The 21,747-nt window shown below is 38.0% G+C and overlaps 1 protein-coding gene across 1 annotated transcript; it reads right to left on the bottom strand. All coding sequences in view use genetic code 11, as the record gives it.

Annotated features, from left to right (window-relative positions):
• On the bottom strand, positions 1-9,309 carry EGR_06496 (hypothetical protein; the record flags this gene model as incomplete). Its single annotated transcript, XM_024495745.1, has 2 exons — positions 1-114; positions 9,124-9,309. 2 exons carry the CDS (start codon positions 9,307-9,309, stop codon positions 1-3), a joined length of 300 nt encoding a protein of 99 aa, XP_024349809.1.
• Positions 9,310-21,747: the final 12,438 nt, after the last annotated feature.

The following is a 21,747-nucleotide window of genomic DNA, read 5'->3' on the forward strand; positions in this document are numbered from 1 at the left end:
TCATTTGAAAAACAAGGTAGAGTGTAGAATGCTGGCCAATTCATCCACGTTGCCTATAAGCTGGTGGATGTTAAAGTATGCTAGGAGCCCCAAAGCCATGAGAAGATTGAAGTGCTGGAGTACAGGGTAAACTGGTTGTAAGTTAAACCCACTACCAGACGTTGTGAGGACGCTGACTTAAAAACAGATTAGAAGAAGGTATGCAAGAATACGAAGAGTGGATCTATATCTTAGAAAGCAAAGAATGGAACAATAATGGCCGAGTATTATGAGACAACTAATGGATAAGCTGTAAAAATAACTAAGTTGTAATTAATAGTACTGTCATAGGAAAATGATTGGCTTCTACTAAATAAAAAGCATTTATTCACTTGACAAGAATAAAAAAAGCTGCGATAGACATGGAGATATAGATGCAGAGAGAGAGATATTCAAACTGGGAGCGACCTTATTGAGGGGCAGAGAAAAAAACCGCATCTGCCAAGCAGATTGCTAGATTCTTCACCATTGGCTATTGTATGAGACAAAAACAGTCATTTGTACAAACCTTGAAGGAAGCGAGAAAAAATATATCTCTCTGCCTCTTTTTTGTTACTCTAAAGAGAGGGGATTGGGGAGGGGGACACGGCAATGTAGAGAGAGAGAGGTAGGGACAAAATGAGTTGAATGAATAGGTTGGATACCGCCGTTGCCGCGAACATTCCCCAACATACACACACATTGGGGAGCAAGAAAAGGAAAGACAAAAAAGGGAAAACATTTTTTTCTCCTCTCTTTCCCAGTTTTTCTCTTTTTCTTCCGCTTATAGTCGTGTTTCTTATTGGCCCAACTCTCCCCTGCCCCCTCCTCCTCCTCATCTACTGTGGCGTCTATGGGCTAGACTTGGGGTGGGTAGAAAAGACATTTTAATAGCCTCGATGAAGATTCGAACAAGCTTTTTATAATTCGCCGTCTTAGTTGAATTATTTTGTAATAGAGGTAAAATTAGAGAGCATTCCTTTTAAGTGGGATTGAAGTAACAGTGGGAATGTTGCAACTTAAGTGTCACTAAAAAGCGCCTTTTGCCAGGACACATAGAATTAAAAATGTTTTGTTTTTGTAAACACCCACTGTTTTTAATTGTGTTAAATAGGATACTTTAAGGCCTTTTTAAGAACTTTGGCGAGACAGCACCAACAACTTTGAAGCATTAAAGCTGATAATAATGGGTGATTGTGGATCAACTTCTTCCATGAACACAAACATTTCTTTCCCAAAACAAGGAAGAACATTCAGAGGGGAGAAAAAGTAGTTCGTTGCCTAAAAAATGGTTTATTTCTCAGTTGGCTATTGTAGGTAAGGCTTAGCCTAGTGGTAGACGTCGATTAGGATTTGAACAAGTCTCAAAGAATTTACATCCTTCTTTTGATTTTATGGTGGAAAGAAAAGTGGTAAATATTTTTCAATCTGGCCGAAAAATAGGCAGGCGGAATGCTTTGATTTGGACAATGTTAGAAGTACGCATTGTTAGGCGATGGAGAGCTGAATAGTTGGGGTTTTGACGTGTCTTGTGTGCTGATTCTCTTTGCAATTGAATAGCTTGAAGTTCCTCCGCACAACTTCATTAAGACCCATTTTTCTGAGGCAATCAAGATTGTTAAATTGATATAAACAGGTCTTGCAGCATCCAACATAAGGCAATAAAAAACTAATAGAAAGTCATGCAGTCTAAAAAGTGGTCTTTAACATGAACGCGTGGGTTAAGAGAGTGTTCTGGAAACATATTCAGATTAGAGGATTTAATTAAAAATCAAGTATTACTGAAAAAGATGATAAGTCATCTTTGTAAACGGACTTAGTTTGTAATACACAGGAAGGCATTTTAGATTTCATCCTGTTTTCAAACGGTGTTTTCAGATTTACATTGAGCACTACGCTAATGACAATAAGTTTCACTCGCAACTTAAAAAGTGCCTCTTTTATTTCAGATTGGCCGGGCATAAAGCAGAAAATTGCATAAGGGCGAGGCATCCACCGTGTATTGAGGTACAAAGCTGACAAAATTGTCTAGTTGCTACAAAAGTGTTAAAAATATTCGGCAAAAGAATTACTAGACGTGTGAGTTTGTGAAAAATTGCAATACTTCATGTTAAGAAGGCTCAATGAATTATCTAGCTTGATGGCCGTGTAGCAATAAGTTTGCAACCAAAGACAAAGGACAGTTCTCGAAGGCGCTCTTTTATGTAATGCAGTCAAATAGATGGACTAGACGAGCTTACGCATATACACGGATTCAAGGCACTCGCTATAGGATAACATGGCTTTGTGATTAAACTTAAACAGCACTTAATATTCCAAAAAGTCAGACTTTAGAATTTCTTCTCATTCTGGATCATTGCCTGGCCCCGTGGTTGTCTTCATTTAACTTGATTGAGGCTGTGATGGTCAACGGAGGAGAATAACTACGGGTAACACCGAAAATGCACAAAGAGGGGCCACAATACTATCCTTTTAAGTTTCCCAAAAATCATCTTCCGCCCAGGGTGGTTGAATCTCCACCCGTCGTGGACAGTGATATTATAGGCAATTATGGTGTTTCGTGTCATGCGATCCCGTTGGTAATAACTCGTTTACCATGATTCAGATGATCAATGGTAATTGGCAGAATGTCTTTGGCCTAATCTGGTTCCGAAATGCCCACCACAATCCTTGATTTTCCTTGCCTATTATACCAAGGTGCACTGAGCGAACCGTTCCAAAGAGAGCAAAATAACAGGCAACATTCTCAAGGCCGAATGTGGTACCGGTGACTCAGCCAATGATGAATGAGTCACCTTTTTCATAATGTAAAAAATGAATAAATCCACACCACCGAGCCACAGCATTATCGTTTCTCCTGATTAATGCGGACCTCTGTCAAAACCATGACAGGAGCGCCTCAGGGGATGGGATGGGCTTATCTGATATTTGCTGGCTTTAAAGTGGTTAGATTTGATCGTGGCGACCCTTCATCAATTGAGGAATTGTTCCGGTTTTAGTCACATATTACTTTGTGTTTTTTGAACTTTTTTTGACATCGAAGCCTTGCTCGGTTAAGTATTATAGGAAGGAGGGTCACAAACAATGACCCACCCGATTAAAGGATTTGAGTTTTTTTGACAAGCTCCCGGGCTTGACAATTTGATTCACACTATCAAACATAATTTTCTGAAGCTCAAACTTTTAAAGCCGCCCTGAACCTGTCAGTGCAGTTACGAATAAAGAAATATTGTCAGTCATTACCAATCCACATCATTATTCAAATCCACGTGTCTTAAGTAGTTGGTACCACAGAAAAATGGGACCCCTATAGAATGTATCAAGTATTTGAAAACATCAGTGCTTAAGAAGGGTTTAAGGGAATCATTTTTTTCGAATTTATAATTCTTTTTTGGTTTAAAAGTAAAAGCTTTAAGCCTGAAGAGATATGCAGCTCTGCAATCCATGGTAAAGCTTCCTAAATGCCATCAGAATCTGTGTTTATAGTAAAAAACAGTTTTTCTTTTCCTTGCAAGAAACATCTTTTTTCCCTGAAAAATAACATGATGGGCTAATGCAAATAATGAGGTACTGCAAAGGTGTACGTCTATTCAATGAATATCAATGAAAATTACGATTAAGTAGTCATAGATTGATGAATGAATAACTTTGTGTTGGATTTGGCATTTTCAAATTTATATTATGCGTCAGGTTCCTAAAAATGCTTTGATATCTGTGGCCTAGTCAAATCGACGTTTTCGACTTTATGAAAGAATTTAATGAAATAAGAACTGCATTCGCTTTAAGACATTGTTGCCTACTATTTGTAAACCCTTATCCTGGTGTTCGCCCAATCTCGTATAGGCTGATTGCTGCTGGAACTGTTTGCATTATTATCTTGACATAATGTTCACAAAAATACTGGTTTTCTATGCCTTTTTTAAAGTGCAGGTTTGCATGGAGCCAACATCTTCGATAAAAAGATTCACAGAATTTAGTACCAGGGCTGTGGACTAGGGACAAGTCTTCACCACTGATGTATGGGCTTACTGCCGGTCGACTTTGACGCGTTGACACCACGCATGCAGATATCTTCCTGCTGAGCGGCTAAGCATCCAACGAACAAATCGCTTGTGCTTTTAATATCCCGTAGATATCCACTAATTTTCGACCATAGCTTGCAGTAAAATGAGTAAAGTTTGAAATCTTTTCAAAAAAAGAGAAGGCATATTAACGACCACCGACAAAAGGTCTGTCAAAACCTTCATCGTGGAGGTGAATTAATTAATTAATCCACACATCCATCCTCTGAGGCAAGCATTTTTACGTCATGCAAGATCGTTTACACTTTGGTTGCAAGTCCCTAAATGAACCTCCTCAATTTATTATGCATGTACGAAGGAGTGCATCGAAAGTCACCAAATGCATCGTAGCTAATTAAATCAACAGCCCTGTCGCTGCGATGCAAATTCATTGCCACATCCTTCTCCCATTTTTGTGGGTAGATCCATTCCACTTTATTGACTCAAGATTGTCAAGGTTAGTGCTTTATATCCATTAAAATGATACAATTGCTTAATTTTTTTTTAAATAGTGGTCACGTCGATACATAACCGTGTTTTAAAGATCGTGCAAGATACTGAATGATAAAAATCCGATTAACTACTCCGAAAGGTAACAGGCCGTTTAGTTTTGTAGGGTGGTGGCTCTTCCGATTCACCATTCAACTTAGAATTTGGTAAGGAAGGAAAGATAAGAACAGGGCTATAAACTACATTTTTAGAATGATTTTACTTTGTAATTCAATGACCTTCCCTTTTATCGTATCGCACCGTTCCCGGCTTTATTTCTTTCCTTCCTTTTTTTACTAATCCGTGAACCTTGTAAATAATTTATTTCGAGAAATCGGGTTATATTACACCTATATCTATTCCTCCGTCTTACATCAGTTTCCTCGTACAACCAACTGCAAGAGGAAGGCCATTGTGTAGGCTTTAAGGTAAATTTTGTTTTCCTCTATTTTATAAAGAGGAGGAAAAGAGTACAAAATTACCTTATTCGACTTCACCTGACCAGATATGGTTTGAGTTGACTCATTGTCAGGGCATTAGTAGCCTGAATTTTTAAATCTACGGACTGTATCTTCACCCTCTAATCTTTAAAATACATCATTCTCCCTCCAGTATCTATTCTCTTGTTCGTTCTCTTCCCTTACCTACTAGTCCAACTGTCAACACTTTTGACTATGTCTATCTGAAAGCCAGACGTGTTTCGGTGGTCGCCATCCTTACTTACACAACGATTTTCCTTCTTCTTTACCGACTGTTGCTCATGCTGCCACAATTATTTAGAGAAAAGTTTGTACAAGTTGGGTGAATGAGAACTCTGTAGCCAAAACAAAAATTTTTGCATTGTCCCTATACCCTCCATTTTCGGCGTCGTTAACACAAGGAGGCCATCTTGTGATGGCGCTAACCTCATGTTGCTATACCTAATCAGGAAATATCTGCCACGATAAGCATTTTTTTCCGTTTGAGCAATTGTTCCCTACGCCTTTTAGCTCCCACTCTCACTCTCGGATTAAAATGACATTTCATCGCCTTAAATTAACTCCACATTGAGATGGGATGTAGAAGGTGTGCCTCAACATGAAAAAAGTAGGATGAAGTACGTAGGGATGAAAATAGGAAAAATACTGAAGCCTATTTGTATAAAAAATTCGTGGATGGTCATTTACATTTCCAGAAGCTGAAAAAAGAGGTGGTGTAAAACATTTCCAAAAGTTAAATGCACCGGAAAAAATATTAACTATGCACGTCCTTACCTAAATCCTGATGATTAATAAATACAGAGTACCTAAATTCGGCACATCAGATTCCAGTCGATGTGTGTATCAGACCGACATTTCGACTCAAGACCCCGATTATACGTGGTGTGTGTGTCACTCTAAGCAGAATGGGTTATACCCCACCTACTTACACACCTGACTAAACTTATACTTCGATAGCTGTCACGAGCTCTTGATGAGCATTTGCTTCCACCCCTCCTCAACCTATGGCGAACAGCAAAAACAAAGAGGAGTGCTAAAAAACAATATGGCGGGCCCCACCTCACTCTCTCATTTACGGCATATCCTTTTTTGAGTCTTGCGTCAATCATTCCACATTTTATCGGTTTCTGCGGTCGGCTCAATGTCCTTTTCGGGTTGGTCGCCTTAGCCCGTCAAATTGTGACATTTTTATTCGGTGTTTTAGTGTTTTGGTAAATAGCGAACTGGCAAATTTGGAAACCTGACTATTTGTATGGCCTAGACGCATATGCTGAGCCCATCATTACGGACGGGTTAGATTGGCGTTTTCCGTCTATACCAAAACAACTAACAAAAATCGAATAAGAACATTGGTTAAAAAACATCAACTAAATAGTCGCATAATTCTTTTGACTATGAATAATGCATACTTCCAGTATGTAATCTTTTGGTTTCACCCAAAAATGGCCATTACTTAAAACCGTAAAGTCATTAACCATTGAAAATGATCAAAGCGTGTATCACAAAAAACAAATGTGTAATATCTACCCTTTTCTTAGAAAAAGCAGAGTATTTTTACAAAAGAAATGTTGCACAACGAAATCTAACTTTAAAATCCATACTAGCATTTTAAATAGGATACTCAGTACGATTTACCTTCGAGAGGTTTGCACGATGTATTTGTAGTCAAATTTAAGTCCAGCTTTCTAGATGGTGCAGAATTTGCAAACGTATTTTATTTTAACAATTAGACAAAAGATATTATAAGAGCAAACAAATCCAAAACTCCCTTTATTAGGATTGTAGCCTCCCGTGACTTCCCTGAAGACGGTATAAGACTTAATTTTAGGACAGAAAACTCATTGCAGACGTACAGGGTGGCCGGCAGCCACTAGCATGTGTTGAAGTCCATGCTACCCTGTAGAAGTGCAAAGGTAGAGCCCCAAGTGCACAAGAAACAAAAAGGAAGAGTTAGAAAGCAATCAGAGCGTAACAATAACCGTGCAGGATGGTAGTTCAGACAAATAAGGCGCTACTCAACTGATTCGCTTCCATTTAAGGCAGCTTTTTGAGATGCCGTTTACGCATCACATAGTTATACTGTTCTAGGTGAGGTGACAAGTAACCAATTAACTTACTGATTTTACCCAAAAGTCTCACTCAATGAGGCGGAAATTTTTCTTCATTTAAATAAAGCCAACCTGTAGCTAGTAGTTGCTATATGGTCATCATGACATCTATTGACAGTAAAGAACCAAAAGTTATCTGCCGTTAACCATAAATATAAAAGGTGAAACACACAGGGGCGTGCATTGAAGAAATCAATTCTAGAATTCAGGTAAATATATCACAAGTATGACTAAAATCTTCACACATAAATCTTCAGCGCATTCACACATTCACAGCTTATTCTAGTGTGTGGCTAGGAGTGCTTGCAAACAGGTAAACAAGTCGCCCGGTAGTCAAACTAATTAGTACTCAGATTCTATCAGAATCCGATGGATAAATAGGTTATAAAATCAGTAGACAACGTGACATGACACGATTTGACCTAAAAATCTCGGGAATTGGATAAAAATTGATGAATCACTAAATCACATACTCATTTTGTACGCCACGACAGTTAAAAACTGTATTTCTTGAGTCAATTTTACGTAACACTAGGATAAATCAGCTGTCCTGTTTGTTATGCAACCAACCAAATTATTGTAATGTGCTTCAAAGTTTAAATAGATTCGAGTCAAACAGCCCCATTACCTGCCTAATTGGTTGGAGATTATGAATGACTAGAGCCAACATATTTTAAAATATGGTATACGTTTAATTTGATAATTTTCCAGTTTACACATTCTTCTGGTAAACATCACAGAGGGTTTTTTTGATTAACGTCATGGTTACACGTTAGCCATACCTAAGATAGGTGAGATGGAGAAGACCTCAATTTTGAGGCATCCACTTTAACTTTGAAGGAATTTCAAAACAGATGAAAGAAAATATTACATGCACCTCTACTGCATTTATTTTGCTTTAGAGAGAAATTTCAGCCTATTGTGATGTTAAAATTCTGGCATTTTTGACACCGACATTAAATAAGAGGCATGGGTTCTGCATTAACTTGTGATTGTTGTGACACAATATCACGTTGCACCCAAATAACTTTAAAAATTAACTCATAAAGAACCTTCTTGGTTTGAGGAATTAGGGATAATTACACTGTTTAGACTTGGAGTAGCATATCTTGGAATTGAACACGGCAAATATTTGGAAAAAATGTAACGTCCTAAGACCTCTCCGAAGGTAAAAAAAGGCTTAATACTTGAGCAGAATATGCATTACCGACATTGAAAGGCCTAGAGAGGCCACATTGCTTATCAAAAGTACAATCTGGGAGCCTTAGTGCCAGCAAAACCAAAACGAAGAGTTAAACAACTAATCAAATCATTACGATAAAGTCTTGAAAACAACGATTTTCCTGGTTACAGGTTCATTTAGGATCCCGTGATTCGGCGTGTATATCATATTTAAAAAGGGACAAATGGAATGTTGATGTTTACATCGATTTGGAAGAACTTCATTTCCCACAGGTCCTTAAGAACCCATCAAATAAATCCACTTACCAATCTAACCTTCATAACTAGGTTAAAATGTCAGACTCATTCAAATTTATATCTTAGCAGCAGATAAATGTTTGACCAAGTTGGAACACTATCTGGGAAGGCATTAATTGTCAAATGCATCATCAGTGACTGTTTGGCCGAGTCAACCACTCCCGTGATTCATCAGTTTCATTTTTTCCGCATATTAAACTGATGAAGTTATCTCTTTTTCAGAATAATTATGTCTAAAGAAATGTAATACATGAAACCTTTTATCAATCTCCGATGCTTAAAGTGTCATTAATCTGTCCCGCTTCTTCGTCCAAGCTCATTCCTGTGCGTAGAAACGCAAGAGGAAAAGTGATACTTCAGCTGTGCTACCTGGTGCATACGACAAAAGATAGAAAAGGGGCATAAAAGAGTTGTCGCGCACGCTTACAAAGGCGCAGCGAGTGACAAGGTGTGTCGTGTTCTCTTTTTTTGCCGTGAAAGGCCACGCACCTCCTCTTCATCTTCATTCTCGTATATTTTTTTTCCAACCAGCGCCTGTGTAATAGGAGACGCGTTGCTAACGCAAAGGATTGTGCACCCATGTTGTCCCCACTTTTTTGTATTGAATACTGCCGCTTCTAATTTCAACTTAGCAGCGTGGGAAAAGGGCGGAATATCGCGCGACAGCGAATACATTTGCTTAATGGACTCTATTTTATGAATCCAACTTGGGCTTCTAGATTTACAGTGAGCTATTTTAATATCATTTCTCTTAATGTTTTTTTCAGTCGTAGTATCAAACAGGTTGACGGTTAAGTTTAGAGCTCATCAGTACATTTCTATCTTCAAGCCCTGCGGTTTCGGTCACTATCTCAGTGTCACGATGCTCTGTAGGAGACAAATGCAATCATGCTGCTGTTCAGACTTATGCATCTTACAGCGTCTTAAGGGAAGATTTTAACTCTTAACTAAATGTGTTGGTTGGTAATTTATTCGGAGTGGACAAGGTCTTCCACTTTGATGTTTGAACCCAAAGTCAAGGTATTGCAAAGGGACAAAATGAGCTACAGATTACCGAGAGGGGCTGTTATTATTGTCAGTCTCATACTATGCGAATACAAAACCAAAGTTGAGTCATTTGAGATTTTGTGTCAACTTTATTTTAGATTTTTATGAAGACACAGAAGGCGCATTAATAGACTAAGCTTTTTCGCCTTCTCATTAGCCAAATGAATTTGAGATAGACTAGTAGGTAATACCGAAATACCGATAACTTGGTAAGGACCAAGTTATGCTGAATGTTAATACTACCCAAGTTCCCAGATTGTTTATCAAAATTATCCTATCTTTAGGTAAATGTTCCCATGGATAACGATTGGCATAAATTACACTTGTTTGATAGCACCAACAAGCCTTAAACAGTGAAAGTCAGTGAAGCCCTGCAAGTCAAGTTACAAAGTGGATCAAATTTTGAATCTACTGTGTGGAGATCGGTGAAGGATGGAATAGTATTTATCATTGTGTATTAGCTAGAATTAGGTGATGACTTCATTCTTCAGTAAGCAAAAGTACGACCCTGGATATATAAGGCTACGATCGGGGTTTTATATAAGGCTGAAGATAACAAAACGCACTAGAGCTGTTTTTTGTCCTGGAATCACTAAACCTAGTTTGAAGAGTAGACTATGTATTTTGTTTTTGTGTTGGTCTATCAAGCAGTATTTATCGTTGTAGTTGTATGTCAACTCGTTGCGACGTGTAATAAACATGCAACTGTTTATATGTACTATGAATCCGGTGTGGCGGTACTCGTTTCGCCTTCTGTACTATTTTCCTGTTATTTAGAACTCGCAAAAAATGTTATTTATAATTAGTATAAAGCTAGCCTCCTCGCTTTATGAGGTGAGCCTAAACCTGTTACTAAGCTACATAAGCTCCACATCACAGAGAAGGTAGGAAGAGTTGCGGTGGAAGCTAAACAAATAAATACCACTCATATGTCACACATCGACGAATGACAAGCATTAAGCTTAACAGATTGTCACCTTGTTATCCACTTCTCTTGCTAACAACGACTCGTATATTTTAAATCGTTCACTGCCTGATTGACATGCTCGTGATGAGAACCGAGTTCCACACTCCAAGCTTCGTTAATCCGACGCGCATATTGTTGATTGGGCCACAAACTATACACTTACTATCCATTGAACACTTCTGGGTTAAAAATCCAACCTCAAAAGACCATTAGTGCATAGCTAGTAGTAGATCATGGACAAAGATCTCCGAAATAAACTTACCACTGAAGGCCAAGCAGCCGCGGCTGTGATATTGATACTACTCGACTAGGGCCAGGTTTTTTGACCTCGAAGTAGAAAGCTCTTGATAAACGTGGAATTCGCGGTAGGCTTGTACCTCACTAAAGAAGTTTCAAGCAATTACCTACATTTGCTGCACAGAATTTTCAAGGCTTTTTAGGCTGTCTTTTACTTAAAATTTAACTATTATACAAAACTGGAAATTGCGCTCAGCTTTAGAGTACCATTTTTGTAGGAATTTTACTTGTTCATGCTTTACTTCGGCCCATTTTACGGCTTTCAATTACCTTTTGCAGGAGCAATGTAGTTCAACCACCGTAATTATAAAGCCGCGGCAATTTTTTCTACTTTCCATAAACGGAAACAAGGGTGTGCAGAACGTATTCTTCTCAATTTTATGGATGATTTTTGAAACAATTAAATACAGGTGAGCAAGTTCAATTGCTATAACCTCCTTTTTAATTTCGTTGCTTTTCTTCCAGATATCACTTTAAAGGCTTTGAAAGATCCTATCGTTGCAATGCAATGGTTACTGCATTACTGCGTACCATCATTTAGATCTGAATATAGTAGTTTACAGTGTGGCACCTCGACACTTCCCTTAAGATGAAAGAAGATGTAATACTATAGCAAAACAGGTATTGCTGACGTAGAGAACGGTTGGGCACTACAGGCGTGGCAAGTTTATTAAACAAAGACGGAGCCTTAGTTACTCGCGAAACAGTAACGAGGAGTTAAACAAACATTAAAATATTACACCTTAAAACGATCCTTCATATCAACGTTCAGTTGCTTATCCAAGGATTCAAGAGCTAAGACAATAAAATCTACTGATGCATGTATATGGGGTTCGGTCTTTAGTTAGCGGGCATGGAAGTCTTGATGGGCGGTGAGCAGGTACTACACGAACAATAGGTATTGACTTTGAGAAGATGACAAGACTGTAGAGATTGAAAAGTCGGCATATTTAATTATACAAATCAAAGAAATGAAGTTCTAATCTAAGTTTGCTTTCGATGTCTTTGGCTGTCAAGGTTTTCTGTGCTTCGGAAACACAAAATGAAATAACTTGATCGTCATCGTTAGATTCTCTGTTTCTTGTATTTCTTTTTGACACTTATAGTCATTAATTTAAAAAAGTAATTTATTTTCTAGTCCATTTTTGGATGGTGGGGCGAAATAATGAAGCACAAATTAAGCGACTCCAAACCTCGACCACAAGTATCGGTTGATATTCGGTGGTCCTCCTGCTGACAAGTGAATCGAATCTCACAAATAAATCCTTTAAACTTAATTTATAATAAAACTCCTACTCTGGCGGTTTTTGACTATCTACAACAGATCAGGCAGGGTGATTGGATGGGTTTTATGAAAGAAACTGCTTCACTGCAACTTGCATTTGGTTATTGCTGAGCTGATCTATAGTGAAACGAACTTTCACGCTGAGATCAAATGTTTTTAGTCAATGACGTGATAGCATTGTTGTTTGAATTCACTTTCTAGAAATCTTACCCCTTATATATCTTAGTGAGTGAAGGAATGCTGGGAACACCAAGTCAACGGATTCATGCTAACTTATAAGTAAATCAAACCCTAGCACTGCTCACTTCATAAAAGCAGGAGGAATTCCCCCTATTTTATTACCAAATTTTTCCGCTTTTTAATTACGAATTGAAACACTGGGAGTTTTGCCTGTATTGACTTAACCCTGGGTCTTTTTAACTTTGCAACAAAGAATTGCACTGTAATCTGAGATTTTGCAGAATTCTTCCGTTAGCAAAAACGGAGACAACTGTAGACTTAACAATCTTCCATAATGTATTTTTCTAGAAAAGCATGCAATGATTAATACCTTTTCCATTTTCTTGCGTTAAAAATACATTTTTAGAAGTATACATCTATTTAGGGGTAGACAACGAAATTTCTGCTGCCTAATGAATAGGGCTCTGATATATTATTCGAAGTGATAGTTTTTATGACTGCGAAACTTATTTATGAACTGCTCTAGCGAGAAAGGAGTAGTGCCTTTTTACACAACGGCTATTGCATATGTTAGGAGGATAAAGGCATCTCTACTGCTGTGAGTGTTCATTTGAGTTGCTCAAAAATGACTCCACTGTTGAGACTAAACAGCCACGTCCAGGAATGAAGTGAAAAGAAGTGGGAGTTGACGACGTTGTATAACAAATAAGTGTGAGTGTAGAACATCTGCTTGTGATCTAAACCTTGTTTAGTCCGTCAAGTGGAGGTTCAAACAACCGTTGACACCAAGGCGTTCACTGTCTTATTGCAAATGTGGAGTCTGCTTAAATAATCTTTACGAGAGTTTCCTTAAGTAGTTCAGAATCCTGTTACCACTCTATTTATGCTTTATTTAGCATTAAAATTTGTCTTTGAGAGCTATTTTGAAGAAATCGGAGCGTTGAAGCTTTTCGAAATGTTGTAAGGCTGTTCAACCTACATTAAAAATTCTTATAATATTCTCCTCCTCGGAAAGGACACGTTAGCTGAAGAAATTACAAATAAACTTGATAGAATATAGGAGAAATGTTGGACACGAATAAAGGTGGATAGTCCTTATTATGAGATAATATTCCAAACAACAGTAAAAAGTGTGTAATTTTGGTAGAAGTGGTAGCGCTAAATCCTTTGTTGGAATGGCTTTGAATAGTCGGACATTTTTAAGCATTCTGATTTATTTTATGGTCGTGCGACTTCTCTCTAGGCTGCTCCTCCTTCAAAGAGATCCATGACAAAATTAGGTTGGTTTTGTGCTTGATGAAACTAGGGCGACTGTCCTTTCAGGGGATATTGGTAAATCAACCATCTGCTCATCTTGGCTAAACAAATACATTACTTTGACTAGATTCTGCCAAAAATTTAGCTTTTGTTCCTCCAACACTAGAAATTCATGCTGGTAAATAAATAGCTTGTTTGGAATCCTACACATTCATACACAAACTCACCCACAAATAGCACACCAACAGCAAGTCTAGACTGCTCAGTCATGCATGTATAGGCCAAAATATTTCACCGTTCTTCAAATACGTTCGAATTACCCAACCATTATCTTTATATCAAGATAGAACCATATTCTTGAACTGCGTCCATGTAAATGCAGCAACTTAAGGAATAGTGTTGGGCTTTCAAAAAGAAATATTATGAGGGTGGGGTAAATTCTCCTAATAGCGGATCTAAAAAACCTCTCATTTTGGTTCTTCTTAACCTAAAACGCTTTAGTGTTCAATCAACAGAAGACGAACAAGTGAAGCAAAAGTAAAACGAGTGATTTATGTGGCCGGTGCCAGTTGGAATGAAGATTACATTGCTTCGGTTCTCCTGTTAAATTCTAAGTATAAAGGACTTATAGGACGTCATTTATGTTCTCCGAAACCCTGCTTTGAAGTTCAATTGAATTTAAAGAGCATGTTACGCATTTGCACTACCTCCATTTAAAATTGGAAACAGGTTGCTTTAAAGGGCAGGCAGTATTCTTGTTCAAACATTCTTAAGAAGATCCATCCGCGGCTACTTTAGAAGCTATGTTGAGCTGCATGGCTATGTTCACTTTATTTTTTCCGACCTCTTTTGGTCTCTGTCACTTCCTTTCTTGGTGTACGGCTGATAATACTCGCTGCTTCTAAGTTTCCCGCCTCACTGTTAGTTAGCGAGCCTTCATTTGCGTCTTCAGAAGTAAATCGGATGTTATGCAGGTGTCAAATTTTGTGGCTTTCTAGTCAAGGATCATTGCTTACGAAGAAACGAGTTGTCTCAAAAAGCATGTAGTATGAATCACTATGTTCTTCGATACCTCGCTGCCCTGAATGCGGCGTTCATGCTACTCCTGCCGATGCTTCAAGACAAGGAACTGTATCAATAACCGTTGAGCTAGTGTTATCACGCTAGCAAAGCTCATGGCATGGGACAAATTTTTGCGGAGCATTATACTTATGAATGTTTATATTTATAAATTAACTTTCCAGTTTAATTCCCACTCTACGTACTCCACTTTGTTTCATCATTCTCCTGGCACAATACAACCAGGAAATATCAAAAACTCAAATCGCCATCAAGAATTCTATACCCTTCGACTTAGAACCGTATTTAGTTTTTAATGACATTTGCATGATACTGGAGAAATAGAAGGATTTGGGATCAAAACTAGGGACATGACTGGTGGTGAAGTCTTCATACGAATAAAATAAGTTTATTTTGAATTGCATCAAACATGGCTGCGCCACACTATCTCTTAGTTTTTATATCTTCACTTCAGAAATGCTTTTGATTTCTATTTTGACGGATTCCTTTTATTCAGCTATGACGCAAATATCAACATGACATAGGATCTAGATCAGAATTATGGCGGAGAGATAAGTTTGGAATCCCACGAGTAAGAGAAAAAAGCAAAATGTCAGTGGCATGTAAAAGAGAAGTTGGCAAAATAATGTCATTCATTTATACTTATTCACAATCAATCAAAATTATACGTTGAATATTAAATGCAAACTGGAATTTCAGGTAAATTGTCCTGCTGAAACAACTATACAATAGCCCTAAAGGAAGGCCAAAATTTGACATACTTAGACTATGAGAACCACGATTCTTTGTCAATGGCCCATCAACTGTTGGGCGTGCATTTTGCAAGTCAAGAGGGCTCCAAGGCAAAGTTTCTTAAACGCCTCATGTTTTTTCATTTTCTCCTAAAGGTTGAAAAAAAGAAGAGGTAAAACAGGGAAGCATCAACAGTAGACGCATCAATCAGTCTAAAATGTAAATAATTTAGCTTACTGGGTGAGTGCGTTGTGTGGAGGCTAGGAGGAGATCAGCGTTATGTCGTGTCTTAGGGGGCATTAATGCCATTTTTTTTATTCCACACTGACAAATTTTACGCGCATGCCAAATTTCGCTGTCTGTCTTACTCTTCTCTGCCTATTTCCTTTTTTCCTATTTGTTTTCCTTAAAAAAACTCCAACTGCCTTATCTATATGCTCTATTTGATTATAGCAAGTAGTTTATCAATGTAATCTGCTACACAATGAAAGAAGAGAAAGATTTCAACTGGATCTTGTAGAGCTAAGCTAAAGCCGTCTTTTATATTAACGTCAATTGTGCATGACCTTGGCAATGGCCTTTAGGATTTCTGGACTCTGGTCTTTCTGGGCTTCTAGGATGCGAAACCTAAAAAATTTCCTTCCTACTAACATCTTGATGACCAACTAGAATGTTTTGTTTGACAAGCATCTCTCATCTGTTGTATTATCACTATCATTTGATACAGCTTCAGATAGAATAGATATCATTGTTTATATTTGAAATGCAGATACTACTCCTTCTCCTGGATAAGGAACACGTCGATGGGAAATGAGGGAAAAAACTCAAGAGTTTGATCAAAAATAAGGACTTTTTTCCTTGGAACACTGACTTTTCAATCCAAAAGTACCACTTTTACTGTGAGATCGTCTATAGTTAGCCGTTTTATGTATCTTTTTAATGAGGATCTCTTAGAACTGGTCAGTAAAAGATTAGTGTCACTTAAGGTGATCCACAATATGATGATCAAAGTGGATGTCTATTAACGTACTGAAGAAAGAATGCTGTCATTCCCTACAATAAATTCAAAATCCTTTTGGAAAGTCCATTTGTGTGCTAAATTTTTATTAACTATAAAATATGGGTGGAATAACTTTTAGTCCTTCTGAGGAGGTTTGTAAAACCTGCCACTCCATCATTATTTAACTTCTATTCATTTAAAATTGTTGGTTCACCCAAAGTCAGGAGGTGTACGGTTGTCACCATATTCCTTCATTGAGTTAAAGGAACTTATCAGAACAAAAAATTGAATTTAAGAATGGAATATACTGCGAACAAATGGAGGAGATGGAGCAGCTCTGATTACTCAGCATTCTAATTGAAAGAGCATTTGATTTTAAGTTGCAAATAAATGGAATTTTTTGTAATATCTGCAGAAAAACCATTAGTATCTGGGATTAGGTTTTACTCTGCCCATTATAAATCGCAATTCTGGCTCTATTTTTACCGTTCAATTAAAGAATAGATTGGTGTGAAACCTCCATATGTGGTAATAAATCAACCCTTCTTTTGGGTCTTAAAGAAGCAGATATTTGGCAAATTAACTGGTAATGAGAATGACCAAATACTCAAGAATATTGAAAAATTAGAAAAAAAGGCATAAATTTGGTGTGTCCACCCCATTTTAAGAGGATGAGACTAAAGATTTTGTAAAAAATTTTCGTTTTTCTTCCCAGAAGTGCCCCATAACAAAAAGACAAGGTCTTCTTGTTCACTCCAAAATCCAAAGTGAATTTAAAAAATTCCTATTCCTGCGTTCACTACAAAGAAGTTTTTTACCCTTTACATTTAATCGGGATACCAAACTAGAGGAGGAACGAGTTGATTGTGTGGAAATGAAGTATCTATGAGGGGAATAAAGTTTGTCAATATATATTTGCTGAAACTTCAAATTTGGACATTATCTTTCAACAGATCTCCCCTCAATCCTTGCGTAATTTCTTGCCAGGAAACTATTATTTAAAATTAATTTTTATCCAGATTTTGCTTTCTGTGAATTGACACACCACTAGTCATTCGTTTACGCTAACATAGTCATTCCTTTATACAATGCATCCCACTAGATCTTCACAAACTTGCGATAAATAACTGCATTTGCATGTGATATTTTAACACCTCAAGGCTTTAGTGAAGACAAAAAGGGCATAATACTCGGGTGGGTTGTGCATTATCGAAGCACAACAGGGATTGGAGCTACCGGTGTGTTTCAAAGACTAGGCCGCCAGGTGTAGGTACGATGGTGGCACCTCCATGTGGCCCATTAACAAAACCGAGAGCCAGCAGACAGTGGAAGTGGTAAAATGTTACTGAAATTAAAACAGGGTTTAAAAAGCACCTTTGAAACTATAATTCTGCACAAATTAGAAAATAAGCAGTATTCTGGATTTTTTCCCACACTTTTAATTTGTGGGGTCAGAAAGAGTTTTGGGACTGTAGTAATGTAATAATGGATGGGAAGCTATGCTCCAGTAGTGGATATTACAGTGTCTGTCCACTCAAAAACAGAAAATCTACTTCAACTTTCGGCTAAAAGCTCTAACCAAAAAGATTTCAACTATTAATTCCGTCTCTTTTTGTAATTTACGGGCAAACCAATGGTTAACAGAGCTTGCAAAGTACCGATATGCCAAAAATGCAAATTTCACCTTGACCTTTGACTCACCCGCGTTCCTTGGTCAAAATACCACCGAAAGTGTTTATAAGGTACCGCTAAATATTATCCCTGATTGAAAGAACAATAGAGAGAACAGCCATTTTAATCAGTAGGTTGATTTAAGAAATTTTTAACTCCCTCAAATTACGAAGTAAAAGGGGATAATTTAAACACTGGTTGCCTCGGAAACACTTCTTTTTCTTCTTTTATGGATGTTTTTACTTTTCAATTCATAAGGGAGAGAGGTTCTGTCTAGGCGTGGTCTGCACTGGTTGGAAGAAGTTATTGATGTAAATAGTTTTGTGAGAAAAAACTCGCTACTCTCCTCACTCTCCTCTTGCCATTATTAAGCCTGAGGAAAAGGTTACTCCGGCAAATGGGTGAACAGCCAAAAAACTTCTTCGACATAGGGTTGCGCGCGTGTGCTTGTCTGAGGTTTCTAGGGAACCCTATTTCACATTCCCTCAGATCTTGCTAAGGTGCTCAAAATAAGTAAGGTCTTAAAGGACATGTTGTAGATATTAGGTTTTGGCATTTTTATAAATCCACGATTAACCATGCATGGTATTAAGTATTTACAACAGAGGGTCCAAATCATAAAAAATTTAAGCTCAATTTGCGGTTGCTTATGCACTGAAGTGCGTTCGATCAGTAGTTTTAAAAGGATGTGTCGTTTCATGACATTGCATACTGTTTTGCAGCGACTCAGAAACCGCTAAAAAAATTCTCCTTGAGATCAGACGAAGAAGTTGGGGACTAGCTACTAGGTCTCATCATTATCGTGACTTGCACTTTCGAATAATTTCGTAAACTTACTTGGCTGGAGGTAGGGGATAGTTCTAACCACATTCGCCCCTTTCTTGCGCCTACTTTGCATTGTTGACACTCAGATGGTGCCTGATCTTTACTGTTTCTAAGCATCACAGAGGTATTATGTTAAAACCCCCATATAAGCTGTTGTCTCTTTTAATTACAGGAGAGGAGAGTACTCTACACGAAGATTATTTCAACCTTCAAAAATTTAAAGAGAATATACTTAATTTTTGGTGATAAATCACCAGCACCAATGCTGCCGCAACTGCGCTGCGACACGAAAAAAGTGCCCGCTTCTCTTTCCCTCTCTCCCTTCGCTTTCATTGCAGCTCATCTCTCCCTTTGTCGGCGAGTTCTGTGTTTAGGGAACAGCGCGGAGTGGAGTGGAGTGAGCTGAACGTTTGCTCGTGGTTTTTTCCTCCACTCACAGACTGCCAACGAGCGCGCACGCGCACTCACACACGCACGTACGCACGCACGAAGGCAGGGATGACAGGCAGACCCCGACGTTTCTCTCCAGGGAAAAAGTTGAGCCCACTCTCCTCTCTACCCCTCAACTCACTTGCACCGCCGTATCTCCCTTGCTTTATCACTCTGCGCGCTTATACACACACGCATCCGAAAAAGCTGCACTGATTAATCAAATCACAAAATCTCAAATTCACATTTTAAAAGGGGAAGATCGGAGCATATTTTAATGGAGTACAATTTTGAGTGCTTGTAGATATGAGGATCTTTCAAAGTCTCCCTGTCTCCTTTAGGCAATCATAGGGCTTTGCCAAACTCAGGGTTACAGTAGAGATTTTTGAAGCTAAAGTTAGCGAGATAAAAGATAAAATGTTTCTTTCTTGGGTACTGTAGCCTTAAAACCTAGATTAGAACTTTAAAATTAAAGATCATTCCATATAATTTTGCTTGACTTTTTTAGCCTCCTAAAATGATGTGGATGTAAGCGATAGGTTGGTAAAAGTACTCAAAATAGGACATAAGTTTTATATTTTTGGGAGAATGATAAAGAAGAATTCATTTTCAACCAAAAATTACCGCCTTTTCCTGAAGTAAGAGAAGTTAATCGGGTAGCTTCTGTCCTCTTTATTCCAATATCACACGAGAAGTGTAATAGAGTAAATAATTTTTGAATTTGTCCCTTTTCTGCCTCCTTAAGGCAGTCCTGGGAAATCAGCAATTGATATCCTTAGGGGATTTGCTTCTGAATGTAGTGCAAGCGTGGAACAAATTAAACTAACCAAGAATTTGTGTTAATAGATTTTTTATTTGCTTGGATACATAAAAGTGGCTTCTACACAATCACTTCTGCCTTAAAGATCATAAGTCCATAGAATTTTAGTTTCGTAAACAGGAAGAAACTACGAGAAGCTCTCAAAGGCCATATCTGCCTATTTCTCTCAACAGTATGCTATTCTTTAACCCAAGTATGATCCAAAAAGTGATCAGATTTGCCTTCAACTTAAATAGGAGATACTGAGTTTTGAGGGGCCGACTTTGAAGGAATCTACCAGGTGGTAGGTGACCACTGATAACTGGCCAAGTCCTAGGGACCCACTTCCGTACCTTTCAACGTTTGAAGTCTGCGCGGGGGTACATAACCCCAGTGCACCTTTAACTGTATAAGTTGCAAGAAAGCCATTATTTAAAGATGAGGTTAACAAGAGATGTGTAAAATTTGCTTTAGTATGATTTGCTTGTCTGTGCTTATTTGACTTATTCATTTTTAAGTAGTGATAATGTTTGGTTCAGCCGTTTCATTTCCAACTATGAATTAATTAAATCTGAGACCACTTTTTCCCTTGAGACAAAACCAGGTAATTACAAGAGCCTAGTTAAAGTGGTTTGTACAAATAGTCGAATAAGGAACACTTTGGAGGCCATCTAAGAAACACTCTGCAGAGAGGTTGGAGCATAAAGGCTCCAAAACTTGAATTTTGTAATTGTCACCATTCTCTACAAAGGTGGAGTGAAAAAGAAATTTGGCATCATATGTAGGGAACAGAAAAAGAGAGTTGATGAAAGCGCCTAACCAAAAAATTTTTTTAATCGTCTCAGAATGGCCTGTAAAATCTTTTGATTACACATGTAGGGCGCCTCCTTCTGGCTTCTTCTTTAAAACTCTTTTAGAACCCTCCAAAATTTCGCTGAATTCCATTTATATTTACTATACGCTTTATGGGGTTTGTATTATCAAATAAACAACTAATTTATCATTTTTTTCAAAGTGACTCTTGATAAAGATTTCAGTCACGTATTTGCCCTGCGTCCAATCTAAAATCCCCATCTCAGTCGAATGGGCAGGGTTTTGCATTTTCCTTAGGCAATAGTTCAAAGAACCACGAGAGTACAAAAGTTAAAAATTTTAATTAAAGCCACGTATTGTCTCTTGCTCCTTCTTCTGCCTCTTCTTCTCTTCGCCTTTATAAATAGAAGGCGCACGAACGGGCGGGTAGAGCAAGACTTCCGGCGCCCGATGCACCTCAGCGCACGGTAAAACTTTTTATCACCTCCAACATTCTCATCTGATATGGCAATGAAAGGGCGAGGTTTAACGGACTGCCTTTTTCTTTCCCCTAAAGACAGCTTTACTTTCCGTGGGAAGCGCTTCCCTTCTCAATGCGCAGGGTTTTTGAGTCCCCACCACAGTGGAAATTCACCTTCGTATTGTACTATTTATCTGAGACACTTGCAGTTTAGCATTTTTTTAACCATTGGTAATTCCTAGGGTATTTTGCAGATAATCTTTTGTGTTTT

The sequence above is a fragment of the Echinococcus granulosus genome (assembly GCF_000524195.1).
Source record: "Echinococcus granulosus chromosome Unknown EG_S00058, whole genome shotgun sequence".
Lineage (NCBI taxonomy): Eukaryota > Metazoa > Platyhelminthes > Cestoda > Cyclophyllidea > Taeniidae > Echinococcus > Echinococcus granulosus.